This window comes from Indicator indicator, chromosome 17 (assembly GCF_027791375.1).
Source record: "Indicator indicator isolate 239-I01 chromosome 17, UM_Iind_1.1, whole genome shotgun sequence".
NCBI lineage: Eukaryota > Metazoa > Chordata > Aves > Piciformes > Indicatoridae > Indicator > Indicator indicator.
Window position 1 is genome coordinate 4,087,272 of NC_072026.1, and position 25,116 is coordinate 4,112,387.

The 25,116-nt window shown below is 47.7% G+C and overlaps 2 protein-coding genes across 5 annotated transcripts; one reads left to right on the plus strand and one right to left on the minus strand.

Annotated features, from left to right (window-relative positions):
- The first annotated feature begins 263 nt into the window (after window positions 1-263).
- Window positions 264-3,905, plus strand: PDZD11 (PDZ domain containing 11). Of its 2 annotated transcripts, XM_054388663.1 has the most exons (6): window positions 264-350; window positions 472-555; window positions 1,550-1,606; window positions 1,929-2,027; window positions 2,150-2,210; window positions 2,960-3,905. In XM_054388663.1, exons 1-6 carry the CDS (start codon window positions 264-266, stop codon window positions 2,992-2,994), a joined length of 423 nt encoding a protein of 140 aa, XP_054244638.1. In that variant the 3' UTR covers window positions 2,995-3,905. The 2 variants fall into 2 exon arrangements, with proteins under 2 accessions (XP_054244638.1, XP_054244639.1); XM_054388664.1 differs by lacking the exon at window positions 1,550-1,606.
- A 1,092-nt stretch (window positions 3,906-4,997) lies between these two features.
- RAB41 (RAB41, member RAS oncogene family) lies at window positions 4,998-25,077 on the minus strand. Of its 3 annotated transcripts, none has more exons than XM_054388761.1 (8): window positions 24,999-25,077; window positions 22,601-22,659; window positions 20,247-20,300; window positions 14,125-14,230; window positions 13,742-13,853; window positions 9,945-10,038; window positions 8,108-8,174; window positions 4,998-6,883 (listed from the first exon to the last, which is right to left on the minus strand). In XM_054388761.1, exons 1-8 carry the CDS (start codon window positions 25,075-25,077, stop codon window positions 6,819-6,821), a joined length of 636 nt encoding a protein of 211 aa, XP_054244736.1. In that variant the 3' UTR covers window positions 4,998-6,818. The 3 variants fall into 3 exon arrangements, with proteins under 3 accessions (XP_054244736.1, XP_054244738.1, XP_054244737.1); XM_054388763.1 differs by lacking the exon at window positions 14,125-14,230 and adding an exon at window positions 17,699-17,804; XM_054388762.1 differs by lacking the exon at window positions 24,999-25,077 and adding an exon at window positions 17,699-17,804 and having other exon boundaries at window positions 22,601-22,646.
- Between the last annotated feature and the right edge of the window lie 39 nt (window positions 25,078-25,116).

Here is a 25,116-nt window from a genome sequence, read left to right on the forward strand (position 1 = left end):
CAGCACCGACTCGCTCCTCCAGGTTCGCTACAAGCCCCAGGCCTGCCGGGCGGCGTCCGGCCCCCCAGCAGCACGGCCTGCGTGCTGTGCCTGGACGCACCTGGAGCCGCTGCCTGCTGTGATGGCGGCACCGTAACCGCCAACATTCAAACGGCGGCCGCGCGGCGCAACGGCCAATGGCGGGGCTGGGCGTCAAGCGCGCGTCGGGGAGGCGTGGCGGGGGCGCGCGGGGGTGCGGCGGTCCCGGCAGGCCTCGCGGCAGCATGGAGGGGCGGCTGCCCTACGACGACTTCCCGGTGGTTTTCCTGCCGCCCTACGAGAGCCCGCCCGCCTGGGTACCGCCGCATGAGGTGAGGGGACGGCGACGGCGGGAACCGGGAGCTGACAGGCCGGGTGGGGGGCGGCGGCGGCGGGGAGCGCGGGGGTGTCTGGCGGGGGCCGCCGCCTGACGGCCGCCGCGTTGCTTTGCAGAGGGTTTATCACCCCGACTACAACAACGAGCTCACCCAGTTCCTGCCCCGAACCATCATCCTGAAGAAGCCGCCCGGGGCGCAGGTGAGGTCCCGCTTCGCCCCCACCATCCCCCTCCGCGGCCGTGTTCTGGTGGGTTAGGATCACAGAATGGCTTGGGTGGGAGAGGACTATTAAAAGTCACAGGGTCCAACCTCCCACAGCCAACAGGGACATCTGCAACCAGAACAGGTTGCTCAGGGCCCCAAACGACCTGACCCGGGATGGTTCCAAGGATGGAGCATCTACCAGCGATCTGGGTAGCTCGAGCCAGTGTCTCCCCATCGTCAGTGTAAAAAAATTCCTTCCTTCTATCGAATCTAAATCTCCCTGTTTTAATTTAAACCCACCACCCCTTGTCCTATAACAAGAGGCTTGGATGAAAGGTCTGACCCCATCTTTCTCACAGCCTTCTTTAAGTACAGAAAAGCCACAGGAAGATCTCCCCAGAGCCTTATTTTCTGCAGGCTGAACAACCCCAACTCTCTGGGCCTGTCCTCACAGGAGATTCCAGCCCTCATCATTTTTGTGGCCTCCTCTAGACAGCTCAAACAGTTCCTTGTCTTTCTTTAGGGACATGCTTTAGTGCTGACCTGGCAGTGCTGAGTTGACGGTTGGGCTTGATGATCTTAAAGGTCTTTTTCAACCAAAACTATTTTATGGTTCTATGATTCATGGCCTGAGGATTCCAGAGCTGGACACAGTGCTTCATATGGTGTTCCTGGTACTTTCCTCATCCAACAACTTGGTAGAACAGATGGGGTTTTGCTTCTCCTGTGCCACAGAGGGGATAGAATGCTTTGTGAGTGAGGCAAAGAAGTGCAGTATCTTGGGATGTGGAGTTGCTAAAGGACAGGAGGTCCCTTGGGTGTTCAAGGTGAGATCACCACAGACATTAGCAGAAAGGGATTCAATGGTGTTCGCTGCTGCCTGACCACAAGCTGCAGCACCTTTGCTCCATGTGGAAGAGACGTGAGCAGTGGGAAGGGTTCCAGGGTCAAAGGGAGCAACTGCATTTCACTGCTGGTTTCTCCCACAGCTGGGCTTCAACATCCGGGGAGGAAAAGCCTCGCAGCTGGGGATCTTCATCTCCAAGGTGTGTCTGTCCTGCCATTCCCTCCCCGTCTTCTGTCTGTCCCCTTGGGTGTTGCTGAGCCAGCTGGGTGTGCATGGAGACCGTCAGGTGCCTTATATGCATCTCCGAACTCATAGCTGTAATTTGCCACACACCAAGCATCAATCAGACAGTCCTGCAACATTTTCTGATCTCCCCAGCCCACAGAGTGTTGCTGGTGCAGTTCCTGCTCCACATCCTCCCCAGGCCCTTTTAGCTGCGCTGGGTGGGTGCTGGGGAGAGGCGAGCTGTGGCATTGCTGTGCCTGGAGTCACTGCTGCTGTCTGTGCTGTCCCCTCCCCAGGTGATCCCTGACTCAGATGCACACAGAGCTGGGCTGCAGGAGGGTGACCAGGTGCTCTCGGTGAACGATGTGGATTTTCAGGACATTGAGCACAGCAAGGTGAGGAATCCGTGCACACAGCATCTCCTTTCTTCCAACCTGCCCCAGCTCAGCTAGTGCTGAGTTTTCCTTGCCTGTCCTCCAGGCTGGTCAGGTCACTGAGCAACTCTTTCTGCTTTCAGGCAGTGGAGATCCTGAAGACAGCTCGTGAAATCACCATGCGTGTGCGTTACTTCCCCTACAGTAAGTGCCCACCAGCTCCCAGTCACACAGCAGCATTTCTCAGTAGGAACCAGACTCTGTCCCTGCTGATTCCACTTCAGCTTAGTGGTCATGAGGCTAAGGTTATGGAGCCTGCAGATCAGAAAGAACATTGAGCTTTGATTTGGCAATCAGGACAGGTACCAAGGACTGGCTTCAGCTGCCACATAGAAAAACTTGCAGAGTAGGATTTAGCAACCTGGTGCCGAAAGCTGGGGGGATTGTTGGAGGGAAATGGGAATTTAAGAGCTGTTTATCCTTGGACAACACAGGAATTCTGTCACTAGCAGTGCTATGCCAGTCGTGGGCACTGAGTGTGGTTTTTATCCCTCCTTAAGAATGTTTAAATTCTTTAGTGAGGGAAAAGATTGCATTAGCTTTTGATTTCTATACCCATAGTTCATAGCCATAAGGGGGGAATAAAATAGAGGCCAAATCAAGCCAAACAGAAGGGAGATGCTCTTAAAATGGAAACTGACCCTTAGATGAAGAAAAAAAGAAAAATAGGGAGAAGATTGTAACCAAACTTTTGCTCTAAATGCCCCAACATAACTTGAAATGAGTGGCTGGGGTGCAAATGTGGTATTTTAAAGCCAGCTGCTTCCCAAGAGGGCAGCACATGCTGCCCCTGCTTAGTGAGGTGTACACAGAAGAGGTTTTCCTTTGATGTGTTGGCTCATTCCCTGCTGTCACTCCAACCCTTTCAGCTCTTCTTTCTCTTTCCCTTCCAGACTACCAGAGACAGAAGGAGAGGACTGTTCACTAGTAGGCAGCTGTCTCAGTGGGCATTCTGCTAAAACTCTCCACTACTTTTCTTTAACATGTGAGATGACACCTCAAGCTTCAGCTTGTCACTGGAGGTACAACTGTCCTGTTGGCTGTGCAGGTATCATCTCTGCTTCCTGCCTGGAGGGGTGCCAGCAGTCTCATTTAGCTGGAAGATGGCCAGGGCTTTAGTGTGTACTCCTCGAAGTGAGCTTTGAAACAAGCTGCTGCTGGTGACGATGATGTGGAAGTGGGTACTGGGGAGCAGCTTCTCCAGAAAAATCTGTGCTTTTCTTCTAGTAAGACTTCTAAAGCAGTGCTGTGCTGATTGTCAGGAGGATGTAAGGCCAAGAAGGTCTGAACACACTTGAGCAGAGCATGGCCTTTGTCTTCCAAAAGATCAACATCTTCACTTCTTTGGTGATGTGACTTCCTTTCCTTCTCCACTGTCCTGCCTCTGCTCTGCATTGCTCGGGACTCAAGGAACAAGAGTAAAATCCACTCAGACTCAGTGCACTGGTCTGGCCAGGGCATGTTTGTACCTTTTAGCTGCTTAATGACCCCAACACTACAGGACTGAAATGCTTGGAGCAAGTTTCTGAACACCTGCAGGCACTTGCCCAGGTCCCCCCAGGTGCTTGCATGGTGAGGGGTTCCACTCACTGAACGTGCTTCCTTCACTTGGCACAGCCCTGTCCCCTCAGAGCTCCTTTGAGGTAAATTCTTCCCTCTTCTCCCAGACAGGGGAGAACACTGCTGTGCTCTGCATGGGAAGAGCACACACAAAACCATAGCAGTCACCAGCAGAACTGGGGGCAAACTCATGCTAGTTACCCCATTGTAAATGGCATCAGGACACTCCTTGCTCTGGCTTTCTCTGCAGCGTTTGCCACTTGCCTGTAGTACCTGAGGTAATAAAACAAGTACATCAACCAGAATTGTTTGTTTACCACACTCAGCATTACTCCCAGGAAATTCCAGGGGAAAAGCTGGGACCAGGATTGGCTCCAGCTGCCTTGATGCCTGTAGGAGGAAAATGCAGGGTCCATGTGGGGTGCAGTTCTGCTTTAAGGGTGGTTTTTCTCCTTAATTGTAATGGGAAATCAGCCCCTGGTCAGCCTGGACTAAGAGTTGCACTGGCTGTTGTCTGGGGTGAGGTGGCTCCTCGACTTAGCACAAACCAAGACTTCAGTGGATGAGCCCCACTTCAGTGGAAGGCCTGCTTTGGGCCTCCAGCCCCTGCTGATGGCTGTGGCAGTCCAGGAGCACTGGCAGCCATTCAACGGATGTCACATGCCTGTTGATGACATTGGTGTCCCACCTCTGTTGACACCTGACACCATGCAGCACATCATACGTGGTCTCTGCTGTGAGGGTGGTTGGTACTGCTGGCTCAGATCCCCTCCCTGTGGAGCACCTGTGGGAGGGGAGGTCCCCTGTGCCCAGCAAGGTTGAACACTGCCTTTAGGTCCTCGAAACACCTCACACTCATGGGGAAGAAGGGGCCCAATTTAAAGCTCTTCTCTTCTGCTTCCACTGCCAAAGCCACACTTACTGAGAGTAAGCTCTTAAACCCACTGAGGTCATCCTTCTTCCATCTGGGAAGAAAAACCAGGCCCAATAACCCTCTGAGTGAAGGAAGCAGCCCCAGGCTCCTCTCCAGCAGCAGGACAGCAAAGGTGTTGGTGAAATAACTTTATTTAGTGTGATACACGGCTGTGGTCGGACAGTCCATACTCAGAGTAATAGTCACACTTACTCGGCTAACAGCTAGAGACAGCAGGGCCAGACACACACTCAATATTATACACATCCATAGAGAAGACAGTGGGAAGTGAACTATTTTCTTTCACTAGTTACCCCCCCATTACCTAGGGTCTCCCCCCTCCCTCCCCCCAGGTCCGTGACTCAGAACAAGACGACAGCAGAGCGGCGCAGGCCTGCCCGTGCGCAGGGGAGGGCAGAGCCTGTTGCAGGGCAGACAGGGGCACACCGACACACACCAGCGACTCCCACACCACAGGGCTATGTACAGGGCAGGGCGGCCGAGTCCCCACGGCACTGGGACCCTGGCAAGGGGGGACACACTCCAGAGTGGAGGGGGGACCACATCCCAGCTTCCTCCTGCAGCTCACCCAGAGGGGAAGGGACAAGGGAACAGCCGCTCGGTCACTGGGGACTACCAGCCAACGTGGGGACTACCAGCTCCAGGTCCCCCCTTCCCCTCCCTCCATGGCCTACAGGCTGTGTCATCCTGGTAGAGGTGTCACTAGCCACCAAATCCCCTTGTCCCCACCTGTCACACTGCAGTCAGCCACTTTCCTGCCTGCTGGCACCCCCCTTATCAGCATGACGTAGCCTGGGTGATGAAAAAAAGAATGGTGAATGGCTTGGAGCCATCCGACTGTTGTTCTCCTCACTGTGAGCAAACCTACAGACTTCTGGTTAGGACAGAGAGATGAAAAGCCCCCAGTGAATGACTCTGAAAAGCTCCAATAACCTAATTAGAAACCAGGGGCAGGATGAAGAAGATGGATTTCCCAACCTCCAAAGTGGAGAAACACCAAAATTCACTTAAGCAGCATAGAATCCTCTAGCCAGGTGTGATGAAGAATCCCTGCGGCTGCTGAGCTCAGCTTTGGCAATGTTGCATCTTAAAATTACCCCAGAAGTGGCTACTAGTCCCTATCCTCAGAAGTCATCTACAAAGGCAGATGCAGCTATATATGATGTCATCAAGCAGCAACATAAGTATGAAAGAAGAACAGCTATCAGTGGCCTTCCACATCTGCTGTAGCTCTCCTGCTCCTCACTGATGTGATGAAGAACAGAACAGAGACTAGGAAAGGAGCCTGAGCAGCTCCTGTGACCCCCAGGCCAGGTATTACCCTTGTAGCAATGGACTTCAGGATACTGTTTGCTTATGCTGTTGATAGACAGGACCCAGGCCTCTACAAACCACCCTGAGGATCTCTCCCCAGCCAGCCTCACGCTGCAAAGCCTCTGCACCCTCTTCCTTCCCCACATCTCACAGCCAACACTTGCTGAGCTCCAATGTCCTCTAGACAGGAAGATACTCCAGCCAAGGAGTGCAGCCTGTGGTGTATCTCTGCTACACAAATGGGAGCAACAAGGCCAAAGCTATCCCAGTTTGGGGGTTTCCAGCGCTGAGTGTGACACCAGGGGCAAAACTCAGAAGTCATGAGCAAGAGTTGGCCAAGATCATCCACAGAAAGGAGAAACCAAGGAGCTAATATTGTGTGTGCCCTGCAGGAAGCAAAAGCCTAGAAAGAGAGAACCTGTACTGTCCAAAAAGGCAAGGCCAAGTCAAACTGACTGGTTTAAGAGGAGCAGCCTTTCAACAGAGGAAGTGGGGATGCAGGACAAAGACAGGGCTGGAGTGGACAGGGAGCTAGTTAAGATGCAAGGCAGTAAGGAAGGTGGAAAGCCCACCCCCAAGCTTTTATTTTTGTCTTCCCTATCTTGGTGGCTTTTCCATTGCATTCACAAGATACATCTGAGGCTCAACATGGGGAAGAGGAGGAGAGAAGGAGAGGAAGAGAGAGAAGAGTGTAAAGGGCACCACGGTGCCAAAGTGCAACAACATAAAAAAATAAAATGAAAGACAGGACACTCATTCTGCACTCGGGGCTCATACCATGCAGTAAGAGGGGCGGCCGGGGCTGCTCCCCACCAGTAAACAGGGAGTTCACTTGCTGAGCAGACTAGTTTCAGCCCCCAGAGTAGGGTTGCCTAGCCAATGAGCAGTGATGTTCTTCAGTGAGAGCGGCCGGCCGGGGAAGGCGCTGCTAGGGAAGGCGCCTGTTAGCAGGAGCACCCGCTCTCCGTGACTGGCTGCTCAGGAGGCTTCTCTAGTTTGATGTCAATCACTGCAGCAGACAGGTTAAGGAAAGCACAAAATCCCAGAATCCCAGCAGAGTGGGGCTTGGAAGGCACTTTTGGGGGATCGTCTAGTTTAGCACCCGCTGCTACAGCAGGGGCACCCACAGCAGGTCGCCCAGGATCACAACTGTCCAGCTGGGTTTGGGATCTCTCCAGAGATGGAGACTCCACAACCTCTCTGGGCAGCCTGTTCCTGGGCTCCAGCACCCTCACAGGAAAGAAGTTTTATCTCATCTTCAGATGGAACCCCCTGGGTTCCAGTTGTCCCTTGTCCTGTTGCTGGGCACCACTGTAAAAAGTCTGGCCACAACCTCTCGCTCCCCACCCTTTAGCTATTCATTCAGCACTGAGCAGATTCCCTCTCAGTTTGCTCTTCTCTGGGCTAAACAGCCCCAGCCTTTCCTCCTCACAGAGAAGCTCCAGTCGCCTCAGCATCTTTGTGGCCTCCATGGGACTCTCTCCAGTTGTTCCACATCTCCCTTGAACTAGGGTGGCCAGAACTGGACCCACTACTCCAGATGTGGCTTCACTCAGCTCAAGGGAAAATGGGAAAACAAAGAAGGAAAGAACAGAGAAAGGGGTCAGTAGCTGAGAAGGTGGTTAGCTGTTCCTCCTTGGTGTTTTAGCAGAGCAGAGCACATCCTGCCTGAACAGGATTAATCACAAAACCAGTGGACTCAGTACAACAAAAGCATTTAGAAGACAGAAGCCAGCTGGACAGGTCTGCACACCAGACAGCCCTGTGCAAAGAGGTATTTTAAACCCATGGAAATTTTACCCTCAGCTGAAGTGGTGAAAGCAGAACTTGCACTTGCTGTTACAAAGCAGTTGTGTACATTTATATACAGACCACAGGCAGGGTCCCAATTTACCCCCACAAGGCAGAATCATAGAAAAGTTTAGGTTGGAAGGGACCTCTAAAGGTCATCCACCCCAACCCACTCCATCTGCAGTCAGCAGGGGCATTCTCCACTAGATCAGGCTGCCCTGTCAGAGCCCTGTCAAACCTCAGCTTGAATATTCTCCAGGGATGGGGCCCCAACCACCTCCCCGGGCAACCTGTTCCAGTGTTCCTCCACCCTCATGGTAAAGAACCAGGCACCACTCTACACCCAGCAAGGCCTCACAATGTCAGTGAGCCCAGCCTCACAAGAGGTAACTGCCACACTCCAGCAGGACAGGAGGAGCTACTGCCAGGAAAGCAAGGATACTGTCTTCTTTGCTCTTCTCTGGTGTGCTGTCCATCCCAGGTAAGGCAGCAGCCACACGACGGAAAAGCTGAAGAGAGCAACGAGAAAGCTGAGGGCTTGGCAGGAAAACAACCCAAACGTTTTTTAAAAAAAATAATAAATCTTTGTTTATACAGCAGACTGCAGTGTCTGAACTGTACAAACTCATTGTGTGGGTACTTCAGCAAGCAATGACCAACAAATGCCACAAGAATGATACCTAAGAAATTGAACAGGTTTTATTACATTTATTCAATGCCTACAAAATTCATTTATTTTACCTGTTTCTGCTTAAACTGAACACAAAATTGCTAACAGTTCTTCAAGAACAATCCCCTCCTGCACTCTATTACCACCAAATGGCCATCCACCCCTTCCAGCCTCAACTGCTTTTGCATACAGCAATGTTACAGTGCACGACTCAGAACTCAGAATCAGAATTGTCAGGGTTGGAAGGCACCCCAAGGATCATCCAGTTCCAACCCCCCTGCCATTCGCAGGGACACTTTCCACTACAGCAGGTTGCCCAGAGCCACATCCAGCCTGGCCTTAAAAACCTCCAGGGATGAGGCTTCCACCACCTCCCTGGGCAACTTGTTCCAGTGTCTCACCACCCTTACGGTGAAGAACTTCTTCCTGATGTCTAATCTAAATCTCTCCTCCTCTAGCTCAGATCCATTCCCCCCACTCCTATCACTACCCAACACCCTAAAAAGTCCTTCACCAGCTTTCTGATGCTCGTGATGAGCAACCTTGCAAGTAGGGTTAAGAAGTTTATGGAATAACTGAGGTTTTACAGCTCATCCTTTCAGCTCAGTCCTATTGCAGAATAGCCATTTCTGAGCTGAGCTGCTGGCTCAAGCTGTTCAGGTGTTCTAGAGCTGGGGAGAATTATGACTTCTCCATTAAGAAGCCCCAGAATGGCTTGGCAGAATTTTTCTTGCCAATGCCTAGAGCCCTTCCTGCTATCATTAACACAGTACAGGCACTGCTTGGGCAGGCTGGTGAGAAGGGCTCCACAAACTACAGGAATGATCAGCTAACAATGATGTTTCTCACATCAGCTTGGCATGGGCTTCTCATCCACACCTCCAAACTATATTACTTGGAAAAACAAGCCACTGAGGCACCAGCAAGGTGCTGCAGTTAAGCATCCTTTTAGACACAGGAGTTCTCACTGCAAGCACCCTCCAGGCAAATAAAGCACAATCTGAAGTAAAAGAAATTCTCTTCAGATGTAAGAAGAAAAGATTTGGGTTTTTTTTACTGTGTGGATAGTTAACCACTGCAACAGGTTGCTTGGAGAGATGGAGTCTCTACCCTTGGAAATATGCAATATTCACCTGGAGTCAGTTCTCTGCAGCCTGCTCTGAGTGTGGGGGTTAGACATGGCTATCAACAGAGATTTCTTCCAACCTCAACTATTCTAAACTTTTCCTCTGCAGCTTGCAAACAGAAGCAGAAACTTCTACTCACTTATTATCCCAACTGACGTCAACACTCATTTTAGGAAACAGTGCATTAGCTGTTAACAAAGGGAACATACAAAATCTTGTTTGACTGGCCTCCCAAAACAGTGCCACTGCTGATCCTCAGCACATTCTAGGTTTAGAGTCTCCATTCCTTCAAGGTAAGTTGGCTTATCTTCAGGCAATCACTGACCTGAAAGGAGCTTCTGCTAGATAAAGCAGCAGCAGTGATCACTGGGCAAGGGACATTCAGGGGTAGACACTGAACAATATAAGCAAGTATCTGATGGCACATGAACCCCAAACAAGAGATGTGGATCTCCTGTCAGTAGAACAGAACATTGATCTACCTGTTTCACGTTGTAGCCAGTCTTTGCACTGGTCTCAATAAACATCACATTCAGCTCTTTGGCTCTCTGCTCACCTTCTTCTGTAGTGATTTGCCTGGACAAAGATGCAAACAAAAACAGAAGAGAGAAAGAAAGAACAGATAGGAAGAGTTAGAGATGTCTATGAGTGAGAGGCTCTTCATCATCCCTTATGAGCTGCCACAATGAAACCTCAGGACCTCTCAAGTCTTTAAGACCCCCATGTGCCCCAGCTAAGAATGCAACCACCTCAGGTGGAATGCTTGGATTTAGGACTACTAGGAGCAGATGACTGGCACAGAAGCAAAGTTTGCACAGCACCTTTGAGCCTCATTCACAGCATCCTCAAAGGAAGGAAGAAGAATCCTGGCTCAAAAGCCAATACAAAAAGCAAAACTTTCCCAAAAGTCCACAGCAGGGATCTCTGAGGTTACAGATTCAGAAAGGTTCCAGCAGCAAGTGCAGCACAACCACCAATTGTCAGGCTGCTGCTGGCAAGCAAAGGTGTCCCTGATCAATATCCTGTACATACCTGTTTCACATTATATCCTGCTTTAGCACTGGTTTCAATATACATCATATGCACTTCTCAGACTTTTCTTTCACCCTCCTCTCTAGAAACCTATCTACAGCAACAAGAACAAATCACAGGAAAAGAAAAAGCAAACAAAAGGAAAGAGTCCAAAATTGATGAAAAGAAAACTGCAGGAACTGAACTGACATGAACAGAAAAGAAAAAAACCTCACAGGCTGCACCAGATCCGAATTGAGCTATTTTTAGTTCAGGTTTCTGGCCTCAGAACTTAACTTGCATCATCACTTGGTTTTTAGGGTAGGATGAACAGCTTCCAAAAGCTGCATTCTCTTCTGAAAACTGTGACCCAGTTCAGGCTGATGCTGTGGCTTTGTCCAGCCTGAAAAGCCTCAGTTTTTGACACAAATCTAACTTCCTTTTAAAAGACAAGCAAAGGAGCTTCTTTTACTGAAAGCTGGATATGGACCATAATTCCAGATTCTAGCCTAGACCAGCACTACTGTCACTTTAAACTTCAAAATATGAATTTCTAGTGCTCCATGAACTTCAACTGCAGCTGTTTCAATCAAATTTGTGGTATTTTTAATTCTTATGGCAGCGCTTGGCCAATTGTCCTGCACGCACACTCCACGTATGTACTACCAGGAAATAATCCAAGGCTAAAACGATCCCTTTGGGGTTTCCAGTTCCATGTGAAATTGGATTTTCATCTAAATTAGAAAGCCCCAAATCTAAATGCCAGGTTATGCATTCAGGGAGCTGCAGTTATTTCTAGCTCCCCAGAGGACGGAGGAGATAGTAAGCAGTCAACATCCAGAGCTGGCACATCATGGGTTTTGCTCTACTGCTTCTGCATGGCTGATTTCAGACACCAGACTGACCTCATGATCCTGCCACCTGGCATTCTTAACCCAAATCACCTACACACATTTTTATTGTGTTTCTGAAGCCCTGAGCACCAAGTTTTGCCAATATTTCCACATTTAGAATGGCCTCCTACTGGCAGTGGGAGAAGGCCATATAGTTGTCAAGGCTAAAGTGGTCTGTGTGGGGGACACAGAACATGTCTCTGTAAGAACCATCAGTACAAAGCCCACAGAGCAGCCTGACTTCATCTTTTTCCCCAATGACTCAAACCACTTGTTGTTATTAGAGTTCTCTCTGCTATTCCTGCTGGGTACTGCAAATTAACAACTAACAGCACAGCTAGTCCAGGACACAGGGCAGAAAGCATCTCCTGAGAACAGTCTGTGCAGCCAGAGGTGCTGGGTATTGCCTCATGTCAGCATTTGAACAACACCAAAACACAAGGAGACAAAAAACCCTAAACACATCACAGTATGTTCTGAAGGGATATGGACTGCAGGAGTGAGGAAAGCAAGCTTAAGAATTCAAAATGTGACACCACCCAGCAATGAAACATCAGATCCCTATTAGCTCTATCATGCCAAGAAACACAGCAAACAGATACGAGTGCAAGATTTTTCTGAGGAAACATTGATGTTCCACCTGAAAGGCTTTTCAGCTGCTAGTTTTTTTGATCAGATGTGTCTTCTGAACAGCCAGAGGACAAGGGTTTGGTTTTATAAAGCCTAATCTTGCCATGAGATTCCAGCTCCATGTTTCTGAGTTCCTTTCTTTTAAATCAGATACAAATTCCTCAACATTTCAGTATTTCCTATATCCCACGACATACAAAGCACCCATTTTAGAGTACCTGCTGTATGTGAAGGTGTTTCAGTCTAAAGGTCTGTAAGGAACTGCCTGGTTTAGTTCATCTTCCTTTTGCCAACTACTGCTAACACAAACCATTAAAATAAAACCCCTTCTGTTTCTGATGTCTTCATAAAGAAGGAGAATCTCCAAATTACAGAATGGCTTAGGTTGGAAGGGACCTCAGAGATCATCTACTCCACCTCCCTACCAAGGGCAGGGATGCCTCTCAACTAGACTCAGCTGCTCAAGGCCTATCTAACCTGGCCTTAAACACCTCAAGGAAGGAGACACCCACAACCTCCCTGGGCAGCCTCTTCCAGAGTCCCATCACCCTCATACTGCAGAACTTCTTCCTAAGATCCAGTCTAAACCAACTCTTCCTCAACTTAAAACCATTCTACCTTGTCCTGTCTCTAGACACCCTTACGAAAAGTCCCTCTCCCGACCTTCCTGCAGGATCTCTTCAGGTACTGTATTGTAAGGCAGCTCTAAGGACCCCCTGGAGTCCTCTCTTCTCCAGGCTGCATAATCCCAGCTCCCTCAGCCTATCCTCATAGCAGAGGTGTTCCAGCCCTTGGATCATCTTTGTGGCCCTTCTCTGGACTTGCTCCAACAGCTCTGTATCCTTCTTAAGATGAAAAGATTAAACAAAACAAGGAGTGATGGTTTCAAAGCAAAAGAAGGAAATTTAAACTAGATAGAAGGAATTTTTTTTTATGCTGAGTGTGGTGAGATGCTAGCCCAGGCTGCCCAGAGAAATGGTAGATGCTCCATCCCTGGAACCATTCCAGGTCAGGCCATACAGGTTCTGAGCAACCTGTTCCCATTGAAGACGTCCCTGCTGACTGCATGGGGATTGGACTAGATGACCTTTAAAGGTCCCTTCCCACCCAAACCATTCTGTGATTTGATGACATAAAATTTATGTGCAGAGGGAAGCATTTTAGGTTCTGGCAACAAGAGGATATTTTACTATGGATTTAGAGTTGCACAAGCAGGAAGAGATTTTAACAGGATTAATGATAAAAAGACAGATTCATTTGCTTTTGGAAGGCATCTTTGTGGCTTTATTTCACCATGAAAAGAAAAATCAAACAAAACAGACTGTTGAGAAACATGGTACAGAGATACTTAAGAATCTCTATACTTAAGTATCTCTACTTATAGAATTTTTTTTAAGTGGGTTTGTTTTAACCAAAACTAGAATCATAAAAACCCTTTGGTTGGAAGAGTCCTTTAAGATCATCAAGTCCAACTGTTAACCAAGCACTACCAGGTCACCACCACTACCAAGTCACCACTAAACCATGTGCCTCAGCACTACGTCTCCACAAACTACTTTGTAGAACAGCAAAAGGGAATGATCTGCATATGCTGAAACTAGAAATCCCAATTTCATGACCACCTATTTATACTTTGTTTAAAAAAAAAAAAAAAAAAAATCAAAAATAGTTTTGAAGACCAGCTGGCCAGTTCCTTGCTTTTACTGGTCAGGACTGTAGTGACGCTGCCAGCTCCGCTGCATTACCTCTTGTCCGCCAAGTCAGTTTTGTTCCCCACCAACATGATGATGACATCACTTCCTCGCTCTGTCCGGACATCATCAATCCACTTGGAGGTTTGCTGGAAAGAATTCAAGTCTGTAGGGAAGAATCACATGGGATTGGTAAGGATAAAACTTTGTTTCAGAGAGGGAGAACACTATGCCTGAACTCGGGTGCTTCTCCACATCTCCCCACACCACATATAAACAAAGCATAAATCATTCTCTGCTCAGACAGAAAAACAGAGCAAAAGGGGAGGAAAGAAGTTTCTTATGTTAATCATAATTTTGCAGAATTTCTGGTTGTCACCTCTTAGTTCTGCTTACATGCAGTACTTCAAAGAATGAGACAGCAAAGCATCACTCACTTGTAATGTCATAGACTACCACGGCGATGGTGGAGTCGCGGATGTAGCTGGGAATGAGACTGCGGAACCGCTCCTGGCCTGCTGTGTCCCAGAGCTGCAGCCGAACCTGCTGGTACCAGGCCAGGGAGAGCACAGAGAGAGAGACAGCAAGGGAGAAGAGAGAGGGGGAAACTGTCCTTTAGAGAAAGGCCATGTCTAGAGTCAACTCTATGCAGCTCATTCTTGAGAAGCTGAGGTTGACCTTGTAACCTTGCCCCAAATATCCACCACCACAGAAAGGGCTTTTCTGACTCTTTTTGCAAGTAATGGGCTTCAACTACCTCCTTTGCTTGCCTACAGATTTGGCTGTTCCCCCAACAGCTTGAGGTTATGGCTGCTGCCTTACTGCTGACAGTGGTAGCTAACAATATCAAGCTGGTCTTATTGGTCTGCCCAGGATTGCTTATGGGGCCTCCATAGAACTCCTAACCTACAGCATCTCAGATCAAAGGGTTTGGGGCAATTCCCACACGAGAGACATGCAAGTTCCTTCAGCCCAGACACCAGGCAGTAAAACAGCATCCATTCTCCAGCACCAGGTATCCAGAAGATGGCAATGGGGATTTTCATGGAAGATTAAAGCAATCAATAACTTCAGTTCCAGCAGAAATAAAAGCAAATTACACACTGCAGGCTTCATGACACAAAGAGCATTGGGTTCTCCCTCTTGGGTAAGTGTAAGAAATAAGCACAAATGGTAGGAGACGTGCAGTTTGATCTCCAGAACTATGCCCAAATAAACTTCCCCGCTATATCTGACAGCTCTAAGGTCTGGGACCTGCCTGTTTGAAACAGAGATGGTCAAAAACATGCCCAAGTACCACAGTAAATGCTAAATGAATGCTTTTCCCAAGCAGGAGCCACATTATTTCCTTCCAAGTCATTACCCCACACGGCCAGCTGCCAGGAAGCAAGATTGCTGTTGGCATTCTCAACAGGCACAAGAGTTTCACAAGAGGGCAGATACTGGTTCCCAGCTTCATTATGGGAATTGGTTAGATGTGCTGCCTTGTTCAGCAGTGAGGAAGAGCAGCTAGTTATGTCTGCAACAGTGGTTAATAAGGCAGTTTGCAGGAGGCTAGCTATCAGGGAGAAAAGAGTTTCAGAAGGAACAGTAATTGCTTGTTTAGAAGAGAAAAAGAAGCTGGACAGAGCACACGGTTGTGAGGTGTTTTGCTACATCATATATACATCAGGGTGTGTAGGCCTGATGCCCTGGGGTTAATGGAAGATTAGGGCTTACAGTTAAAGCAATTAGCTCATGCTTCATTTCAGAGGCACCCTTCACTACAGCAGCAACAGTCAGGGCTCTTCATTACCCCAGGAAACTGAGGGTGACAAACTCGAAGCACCTGGACAATACTACACCAGTTGGTGATGGCAGCTTCTGGACTCCACATAGACTCCAAGACATTGCTGCTACACCAGACTAGTGACCCTGGAAGTTTACTGAGGTGGTGATTTACACACTCCAGCCTCTAGACTCACAAAAAGGCAGTCAGAAGAAGTACCACAGCACTGGGGAAGAAGAACTGAGCCCTGTAATGTTGTAGTGAAGGGTAATACTGTTTAAGGAAGGCCTTCAGCTGGTATGCAAGCACCATGTGCAGTATTTCTGTGGCTTCTCACTTTTAGAAGTCAAAGTGTTTGCACCCATTTTGGAGAGGAAGATAAAACATCAGCAATCCACTCAAACACAACCAGGGTGCTGATGACCCTTCTGGTCTGGAAAGAGGGAAGGTCCTCAAGCATGAATTTACCCAGCCTCTTAGAAACAAGGGAATTTGCCCAGAAAGGGGCCTGAGCTGCAGTAGGGACTCATCCCAGATCTCTTCACTTGCATTTCAAGATGTCCAAGAGATCAACAACAAGCAATTTCTCTTGTCCTTCTCAGTTCTCCACAGACTAGGTAACAGTTTTGCTCTATTAGTTAGGGGTATCTTGGCTGGTATTAAGCATATCCTTTGGGACTGCCCCTATTTTATGCCACTATCACAAGCATTAACTTACAGCAGGCTATTTGACTTTCCCAAATACAGTTGCCACTAAAGACAATGCAAATAAATAGCTTTTCAGAGTGGTAAAAGGAAACCAGTGCTCACTATCATCATGCCCTCAGAGCACGTTCCTGCAGTAACACAAGAAAACTAAAAGTCACTCAGTCACTCAGAGCAGAGCAGTAACAAGAAAACATGTCATTATCTGAAAAGATCAGACTGTTACCAAGGCATGGTGAGATCAGCTATCACCAAACTATTTTTGACGTGTCTGGAAGCTGATGAGAACAGCCTAGACTGGCAAGATTCTTCCACCTGCCTGGATAAACAACATCCTGTAGCTGTCACAACAGTGGGGAGAAGGGATGCCAAACTGCAGCCTGACATGCTGCGAATGAATGGATCTAAGGGAGCCAGTGTAAATCATCACATGCACACTTCATCACACCTCAGCCCCAAAGAGATTGCGTCAGCTTCACATCAATTTGCCCCAAAACAGAAATCCCCTCAGAGTTAACTACTTAAGCTACAGGACTGGGAGAAAGATCATGGAATTATTTGCCCTCAATATGTAAGGCAAACTGTAACAGAAGTCTATTATTTGTTAAACACTTCGGTTAAAGGAAACAAAACAGATCCCTGGTCCTTAAAGCCTCACTATGATCTTGAATGTGTAACAGAATAAAGGTAGGCTAGAAGTTTTGCACCTGAGCTATATTCTTCACTTAGACTTTGTCTGCCTGCTGTTGGCTCACTGGGGTAAATCCTCTCTAGGCATTTATGCTGATACTGCACTTAACTAAAAAAAGTTAAGTGGAATCAGTAACAAGGAGTTACAATGAAATAATTGTGCTCATGTCTTTAGAGCTTATACTAAAACAATCATGCCAAGGGTTATACTTTCCCTGTAAGCTTGTTTGTTCCTCAGAAATGATGGTATTTCCATCTCAACTCTTTCAAAAGCTCTCTTGTTACTCATAATCAATCACCATCTCTCATCTCCATTGAGACAAGAGTCTTGGATCCTCCTAAGTGGCTACAGAGCTTAGATTTGAATGGATGTTGTACTGTTTTTTACCTGCTCTGACAGCGTTCCTTTGCTTTGCCATCTGAAGTTGGTTTTATTACCTCCCTAGTTATCCAGAAAGGAAGAAGAAAAAAATATTCTGAGGTTTAAAATCAACACCAAAACCAGAAAAAGCTTTCCAAAGGCTCCCAATCACCCTTCATGCCACTCAGCACAAACACATGAGAAATCACAATCCCTACTCACCTACCTGCTAATCCTCTCTGCATCACTTCCATCCTTTGAACTTGAAGCAGAACAGTTCTCCAGTTCCCCAGTTCTGAATTATGGGATGGAGTTTCCACTAATTATGGGGATGATCCTCAGCTATGTCTCCTCAGCCCATGAGACACCTACAGCCCTGGGGCCAATGGTCTATCTTAGCTCCTTTTAAATACTACCACCACTTCCAACACATAAAGGGTACATGTAAAAAGCAAGGTCCCTGCAGACACTGGGGCTCAATACCTACTTGTAATGTCAAAGACAATGACAGCCACAGCAGAGTCACGGATGTAGCTGGGAATGAGGCTGCGGAACCTCTCCTGGCCGGCTGTATCCCACAGCTGCAGCCTAATCTGGGAAATGGAAAAATGTAGGGGAAGAGGGAAGGGGAAAGAGCAGGGAAATGGAAAACAAAAACCAAAACTCAAGTGAAATAAAAATTAAAATAAAAAAAATTAAAAAAAAACCAAACTGCAAGGCAAACAACGCAACAGAAGAAAGTTAAAATGGAACAGAAATGTGAAAAGAGCCAATGACACTTCACATTCTCACAGCAACTTCAGCCTAGCATGCCTGAGAAACCTCCCTCCCGCCACAGACCCATTAGGAACTCACACATACCAACATGTTCTTCCATTTAATCACATAAAACCAATACATCTCTAAAAAATACCTCCTCACACCATCTGCTAAGGAGGGAAATGAGCATACATACCTCCGTGCACCCTGCTGCGCAGGCACTCTTGCTCGCTCTATCAGCCACACAAGCAGGCTGCAGCCCACAGCTGGCCCCCCTACCAACAAACCCTCTAGAAAGCCTGATGTGGTGAAACATGGTAGTGGGGTACAAGCCAGAGCAGCAAATACCCTCTAGACTGGCTTATATTGTGCTCAAACCAACAAGCCTGGGATGGTATTGAGACACAGAAAAGGGAACACTCCCCAGTCTTTCAGCAGGTTGTAGCTGTGACATGGAACTGGCAGCCTGAGAGTGGGCAGGGTAAGGATGGGGCTTCTTATGGCCCCAGTTCACTTAATGCCACAGGTCCCAACGCACTGTAAACAGCACACTTACAGTTGTTCTCTGTGGGAGGCTACTGGAGTGGTTTTGAAGAACCAAACCCCACCTATACTTGTCCCTTCCAAGCCACATTCAGAGCTGAATGATCCATCCCAGGTATAATTTCAGGATATACTATCTGGTGTAAGGACACAGCAGATGTACACCAAAGCATTGCTGCAGTTAGAGGCTCAGCATTCCTCATTTCAAGCCCAGCAGTCAAAGCCTATTGCAAAATACAGCAGCACCAGCCATATCTGAGAAATTATCTCCAAGTCTGAATATTCCTGTCTTGTGTGCTTGTACTTCTCCCTCCTCTAATCTGCACTCAACACTGCTCTGTTATTTAAACAGGCTTTACAGGCTCTGTGTGCCACCTACGCAATCAGGAGCCTTAATAGTCTGACACTGCAAAAAGGGCATTTCTGGATGGTGGGCTGGTAGACAAATGACATCCTGACCTACACAGCCACAAGAAATCAAGACTACACCCTTGATAACAGCCCACAGGCACTCCAACTCACCTTCACGCCTTTTTTTTCTTCACAGAATTCCAGCATGGTGGGGATTGGAGGAGACCACTAGAGGTCATCTAGTCCAACCCCACTGCTAAAGCAGGATCACCCACAGCAAGCTCCCAGGATCACAACGTCCAGGCAGCTTTGGAATCTGTCCACAGAAGGAGACTCCACAACCTCTATGAGCAGCCTTCTCCAGGGCTCCTGCACCCTCACAAGAAAAGTTTTCCCTTGTGTTCAGATGGAACCTCTTGGGTTCCAGTTTGTGCCCACTGCCCCTTGTCCTGTTGCTGGGCACCACTGAAAAGAGTCTGGCCCCATTCTTTTGGCCTCCACCCTTTAGCTATTGATCAGCACTGATCAGATCCCCTCTCAGTCTAAACAGCCTCAGGTCTCTTAACCTTTCCAAATTAGAGAGATGTTCCAGTCCCCTCAGCATCTTTGTAGCCTCTGTTGGGCCCTCCTTCTGCCACGGAAGAATGGCAGCCAGATAGTTTCCCCCAAACAAAGATGAAGCAAGGTCCTTTCTAAAAGTAAGCCTTGGTAAGACGACAAAGAAGCACTCAGCAAACTCAGCACATACTGGGCTGAGACTTCTTCAAAAGCAACAGACAGAAGCAGCACAAAGGGCTTCCACTGCCCCCTTCCTCCCCCACACCAGTCTCGTACTTCTCAACCAGCAGTAAAACCAGCAAAAAGGCAAGAAAGAGCAAAGCATGAACTAATGAAAAGACAAACATTGGAAGACAGGAGAGGAATGAGAGGGATCTTTCTATGCAGACAGGAATCTCATGACAGCTAAATCCAAAATAGCTTTATTATTTATTAACAGCATGTCAGAACTGTGTCACAAAAGAAGCCTTTCTGTGAGGAGGAGCTATGTCACCGCTGGTAATCGTGATTGACCTCAAGACTTGGATCTGCCTGAGGTCTGACTGCTCAGACCCATTTCCACTGCCAATTCCAGAGAGAGCTTCAAATTCTGGGAGCAAACTATGCCTGAGCTATATACCACAGAGCCCATTCTTCAGGATATGGATGTTAGCTCCACAAAAGATTCTGCCTTCATTCTACACATATCAGGGATTAATAAACAGGAGAGTGGGTCAGGGATTTGATTCTAGACAGGCCTGAAGGCTGCTGGGGGATTTCAGCAGCCCTTGGAGGAACAGGCAGGCCCAGCAGCTGCCATGCTCTCACACAGATGCCTCACTCACCGTGCGATCCTCCAGATACATTGTTTTTGACAGGAAATCAATCCCAATGGTCGCCTGGAAAGAAGGAAAGTGTCAGTGAGTGCCCCTTCCCTTTCAGCATCTGCAAATCAGAGCTTCCCATGCGAGCTCTCAGAAACCTTCACTAACGTAGCGTAACACTGCTGAAGTCATTTGCCTTCAGTGTAGTGGATACAAACACAGCAATCTGGTTATCTGCAGCATCTTCACTTCACAGCAACACCTCACCATACAAGAGCCTCCAAGCCTTGATTTTAGCTTCAGACATTCACATATCTTAACGTGTATCACACCTGAACTGGCATCTCCTTCTGGTCTACGACAATTCGGTCTGGCACGAGTTATCAGAAAGAACTCGACTGCAGAGCAAAGCACATGGATAAATTTTGGGTGGCTGAGCTGAAAGCTAAAGAGCTGTGTTTATTCAGGGCTTTGTACTGCAGAACGTGCTTCCTTCACAGTGACATTCAGAAGCTCCATTTCCCAGGCAGCTCTTTCTGCAAGCCTCCTTCCACTCACGTTCCCATTGCTGTACAGCAATTCTGGCACAAAGACATTTAATTTACTACAGCAGATGCGCTCCCAGGCATTTAAATCAAGCAGACGTCCTAACACATCATAACCCCAGGAAACAGGTTACTGATGGAATAGGTTTCAGTATTTTAAGACAGATTATCTCCACTCTTAACAAACAGAGGCAGCATAACCTGTTCTGGAAGGTCTCCATCAGAATGTGAACCATTTACCACCAGAAGAGATCACGGCAAATAGCAAGCATTTATTTCTGGGATTCCTATTTTCTGCAGCTGGCACAGTTTATGACAACTGCAATGAGCAGATAAATCTGGGAGAGCACCTCACCAAAGTCAGGTGAAAGCACGAAGGGAGGAAGAAACGAAGGGAGGAAGAAACGAAGGGAGGAAGAAACGAAGGGAGGAAGAAACGAAGGGAGGAAGAAACGAAGGGAGGAAGAAACGAAGGGAGGAAGAAACGAAGGGAGGAAGAAACGAAGGGAGGAAGAAACGAAGGGAGGAAGAAACGAAGGGAGGAAGAAACGAAGGGAGGAAGAAACGAAGGGAGGAAGAAACGAAGGGAGGAAGAAACGAAGGGAGGAAGAAACGAAGGGAGGAAGAAACGAAGGGAGGAAGAAACGAAGGGAGGAAGAAACGAAGGGAGGAAGAAACGAAGGGAGGAAGAAACGAAGGGAGGAAGAAACGAAGGGAGGAAGAAACGAAGGGAGGAAGAAACGAAGGGAGGAAGAAACGAAGGGAGGAAGAAACGAAGGGAGGAAGAAACGAAGGGAGGAAGAAACGAAGGGAGGAAGAAACGAAGGGAGGAAGAAACGAAGGGAGGAAGAAACGAAGGGAGGAAGAAACGAAGGGAGGAAGAAACGAAGGGAGGAAGAAACGAAGGGAGGAAGAAACGAAGGGAGGAAGAAACGAAGGGAGGAAGAAACGAAGGGAGGAAGAAACGAAGGGAGGAAGAAACGAAGGGAGGAAGAAACGAAGGGAGGAAGAAACGAAGGGAGGAAGAAACGAAGGGAGGAAGAAACGAAGGGAGGAAGAAATGAAGGGAGGAAGAAATGGACACTGTGATGCATGCGACAAGAAAACAATCTTCTCTTCCTTTGCCAACTTAAAATGACCCCACTCTCTATCAGTAGCTTCTTCTAACCAGAATGACAAGATAATTTTCCAGTCTCATTTTATTTGAAGATATTTGGTGTTCTCTGAAACACCACTAAGTGCTTCTGATGCAGCTGACTCTTCCTGAAATCCTCCAGGTCTCTTGCACACTTTCAGCCTCTTCATCCCCACCCTACTCTTGCCCTGCTGAGACTTCCTGTATTTTTCTATCATTTGCCTTTTATAATTACTAATTTTTTAACTAAAAAAAAAAAGAGGAGAGACTTTACCATGTGGATCTAGCTATACACTCCAGACTCAACTAGAGAACAAAAACTACTATGTGTGTTCACATCTTATCCATTCTCTGTCTCCTCTGTTGCCATATCCATCAGCAGGTGTCCTGAGCACCATCTTCTCCATTAACCAACTTCATAAAACACTGTGTCTCCATGTTTTCCTCAAAGCTTCTCACACATCCAGCAGGATCTAAACCCTGCTGCTTTACTGCACACTGTTTCCTGACATCATGCTAGATGCTTAGCCTCAACCACAAAGGCTCATCAAGGCATGTTACAAACTTACAAATAATATTTAACTGGTATCTCATGGAGAAATGTGCTTGGCCCTCACAGCTCTCACAGGAATAAATATTAATAGCAGGGAATAGATTTACCCATATATATAAAATAAAACAAGACTACCACATACCTGGTAAGTATTGTCAAAACTGTCATACATAAATCTGGTGATCAGAGATGTCTTCCCAACTACAAAAGAAAAGAAAAATTACTTTCTAGCAGCAGTGGAAAAAAAAAAAAAAGGAAGAGGGAAAAAAAAAGAGGAAGAGAAAAAAAAAAGAGGAAGAGAAAAAAAAAAGAGGAAGAGAAAAAAAAAAAGAGGAAGAGAAAAAAAAAAGAGGAAGAGAAGAGAAAAAAAAAAGAGGAAGAGAAAAAAAAAAAGAGGAAGAGAAAAAAAAAAAGGAAGAGAAAAAAAAAAAAAGGAAGAGAAAAAAAAAGGAAGAGAAAAAAAAGGAAGAGAAAAAAAAAGGAAGAGAAAAAAAAAAGGAAGAGAAAAAAAAAGGAAGAGAAAAAAAAAAGGAAGAGAAAAAAAAAAGGAAGAGAGAAAAAAAAAAGGAAGAGGAAAAAAAAAGAGGAAAGGAGAGAAAAAAAAGGAAGAGGAAAAAAAAGGAAGAGGAAAAAAAAGGAAGAGGAAAAAAAAGGAAGAGGAAAAAAAAGGAAGAGGAAAAAAAAGGAAGAGGAAAAAAAAGGAAGAGGAAAAAAAAGGAAGAGGAAAAAAAAGGAAGAGGAAAAAAAAAGGAAAAAGGAAGAGAAAAAAAAAAGGAAGAGAAAAAAAAAAGGAAGAGAAAAAAAAAAGGAAGAGGGAAAAAAAAAAAAAAAAAGGAAGGCACTGCTTTGGGAGTGGCAGACTGGTAGAGCATCAGCATGAAGCTGTCAATCTCAGGCTCTTTCCCAGCTACATTCTCCTGTGAAATCACCAGTGATGAAATTCATTCATAAAATTAAGCCAGATTGACTTCAGTAGGTCAAAAACAAATCATGGCAAAAACGTGGTCCTCAAAGGAGGAAGGTTGTGATGCACATGATGAAGAATTGGTCACTTTAAACAAACAAAGTCAGGTTAGATAGGTCCTTGAGCAACCTGATCTAATTGAAGATGTCCCTGCCCATGGCAGGGGGCTTGGAACTAGATGATCTTTAAGGTTCTTTCCAACTCAAACCATTCTGTGATTCTATGAAACAACAAATCTGATCCTTAATCATAGTTTCCTACTTATGTAATCACCCAGTCTAGGTCTTCTAGACACAAACATTAAAGCAAGACATGGTGATGTCCCAGACACCGTTTAACTGCTTTTGGCTGGATAGAAAAGCAACATTCAAGACCAATTTATTTACAACAAGATTATAGTTACAGACTAAACTTTGGTGGCTTGCTTAAAAACTTTGCATTTAAGCCTCCAAATATTATCAAGAGGGAAAAAAAAAGTGCAGAATTGACAAGAAGCAAGAACCAAAGAACCTCCCTTGGAAAGCTAAGTGAAAATTCAAAAGACATGGACAGAAAAGAAGAGGGCAAAGGAATAAATTGCCTAGACAGATTGTGGAATTGTGAACACTGAAAAGGGTTAAAACCAGATGAGACAAATGTCTGTCATCCAGAACATCAATCCCACCTTGGTAAGGCAGGTGAATTCAGTAACTCCTGGAAATTCCTCCAAGACCTACAGTTCTGGGACCAAGGAGATAAGCAGCACAGAGGGCAATACAGCAAACAATACCACAGTTCCATGAAAAAGAAAAGGGGTTCGAAAGGAAGACCACTTCCAGGTAAAACAAAAATATGCAGATGTGAGGTAGGCACCATTCACGTTACACCAAATACATCGTTTTACCATTTATTTTCTCTCTCCAGTAGGCACCACACGCTCGGTGTGGCCGCGGTCAGTGCCACAGAGCACAGGGCCGGGCAGCAACTCAACAGCCACCTCATTTCCCCAGCCACCAGCAAGGCCCGCCCGGCTCCGCCAAGCCCCGCGCCTCCCGACAGCGCACTGCGGGCCGGCCCCGGGACAAGGCCCGACCCGGGCAGGCGAGGGCCAGGCCCACCGGGAAGGCAGGGCCGCCGGCTGGGCTGACAGCAGGGCCGCCGGCTGACAGCGGGGCCCCGGGCGCTCGTCAGGCCCGAGGCCTAAGGCCAGACCACGCGGGGCCGCCCCTCCCCAGCCGACGCCTCCCGCGGGGCCCGCGGCAGGCTCGTCACCGCCTTCCCTCTGGGCGGGGAGTGGCCCTTCACGGTTCCTCCGCCACCGCAACGCCCTCACGGGCCTCAGCGGATCCTCACACACCCCTCCCGCTCCGCTCCCCGGCAGCCTTCACTGCCTCCCTTCTCCCACCCTCCCCGCCCTCAACACACGCCCTCGACGGTTCAGAACGGCCCTGAACGCATCCTCACGGCTCCGAATGGCTCCTCACCGCCCACCCCACGGCGGCAAAGCCCGTGACGGCCCTCGCTGCCGCCCTCCCAGCAGTGCCAGGCCCCGGAAGGCCCCCGGGCCTCCTCCCGCTGCCGTGGCCGCCGCGCTCACCGCTCTGCTCGCCCAGGAAGACGAGCTTGAACTTCCTCAGCGGGTTCCCGAACTCGCCGCCGCTGCCGGGCGCGGACATGGCGGCGCGGGGAGGCCGAGCCGGAGCCGTGACTGAGGA

What these genes read in the sequence shown, in the direction of transcription:
- RAB41 (XM_054388761.1), bottom strand. Translation starts at nt 25,077, where the DNA reads ATGTCCGCGCCCGGCAGCGGCGGCGAGTTCGGGAACCCGCTGAGGAAG. An exon ending in CTTCCTGGGCGAGCAGAGCG is followed by an intron (nt 22,660 to 24,998) that starts GTGAGCGCGGCG and finishes TTTCTTTTGTAG; the next exon opens with TTGGGAAGACATCTCTGATC. An exon ending in AGAGAAGAGCAAAGAAGACA is followed by an intron (nt 6,884 to 8,107) that starts GTATCCTTGCTT and finishes TGTCTGCTGCAG; the next exon opens with TGATTGACATCAAACTAGAG.
- PDZD11 (XM_054388663.1), top strand. Translation starts at nt 264, where the DNA reads ATGGAGGGGCGGCTGCCCTACGACGACTTCCCGGTGGTTTTCCTGCCG. An exon ending in AGGACATTGAGCACAGCAAG is followed by an intron (nt 2,028 to 2,149) that starts GTGAGGAATCCG and finishes TTCTGCTTTCAG; the next exon opens with GCAGTGGAGATCCTGAAGAC. An exon ending in TGTGCGTTACTTCCCCTACA is followed by an intron (nt 2,211 to 2,959) that starts GTAAGTGCCCAC and finishes TTTCCCTTCCAG; the next exon opens with ACTACCAGAGACAGAAGGAG.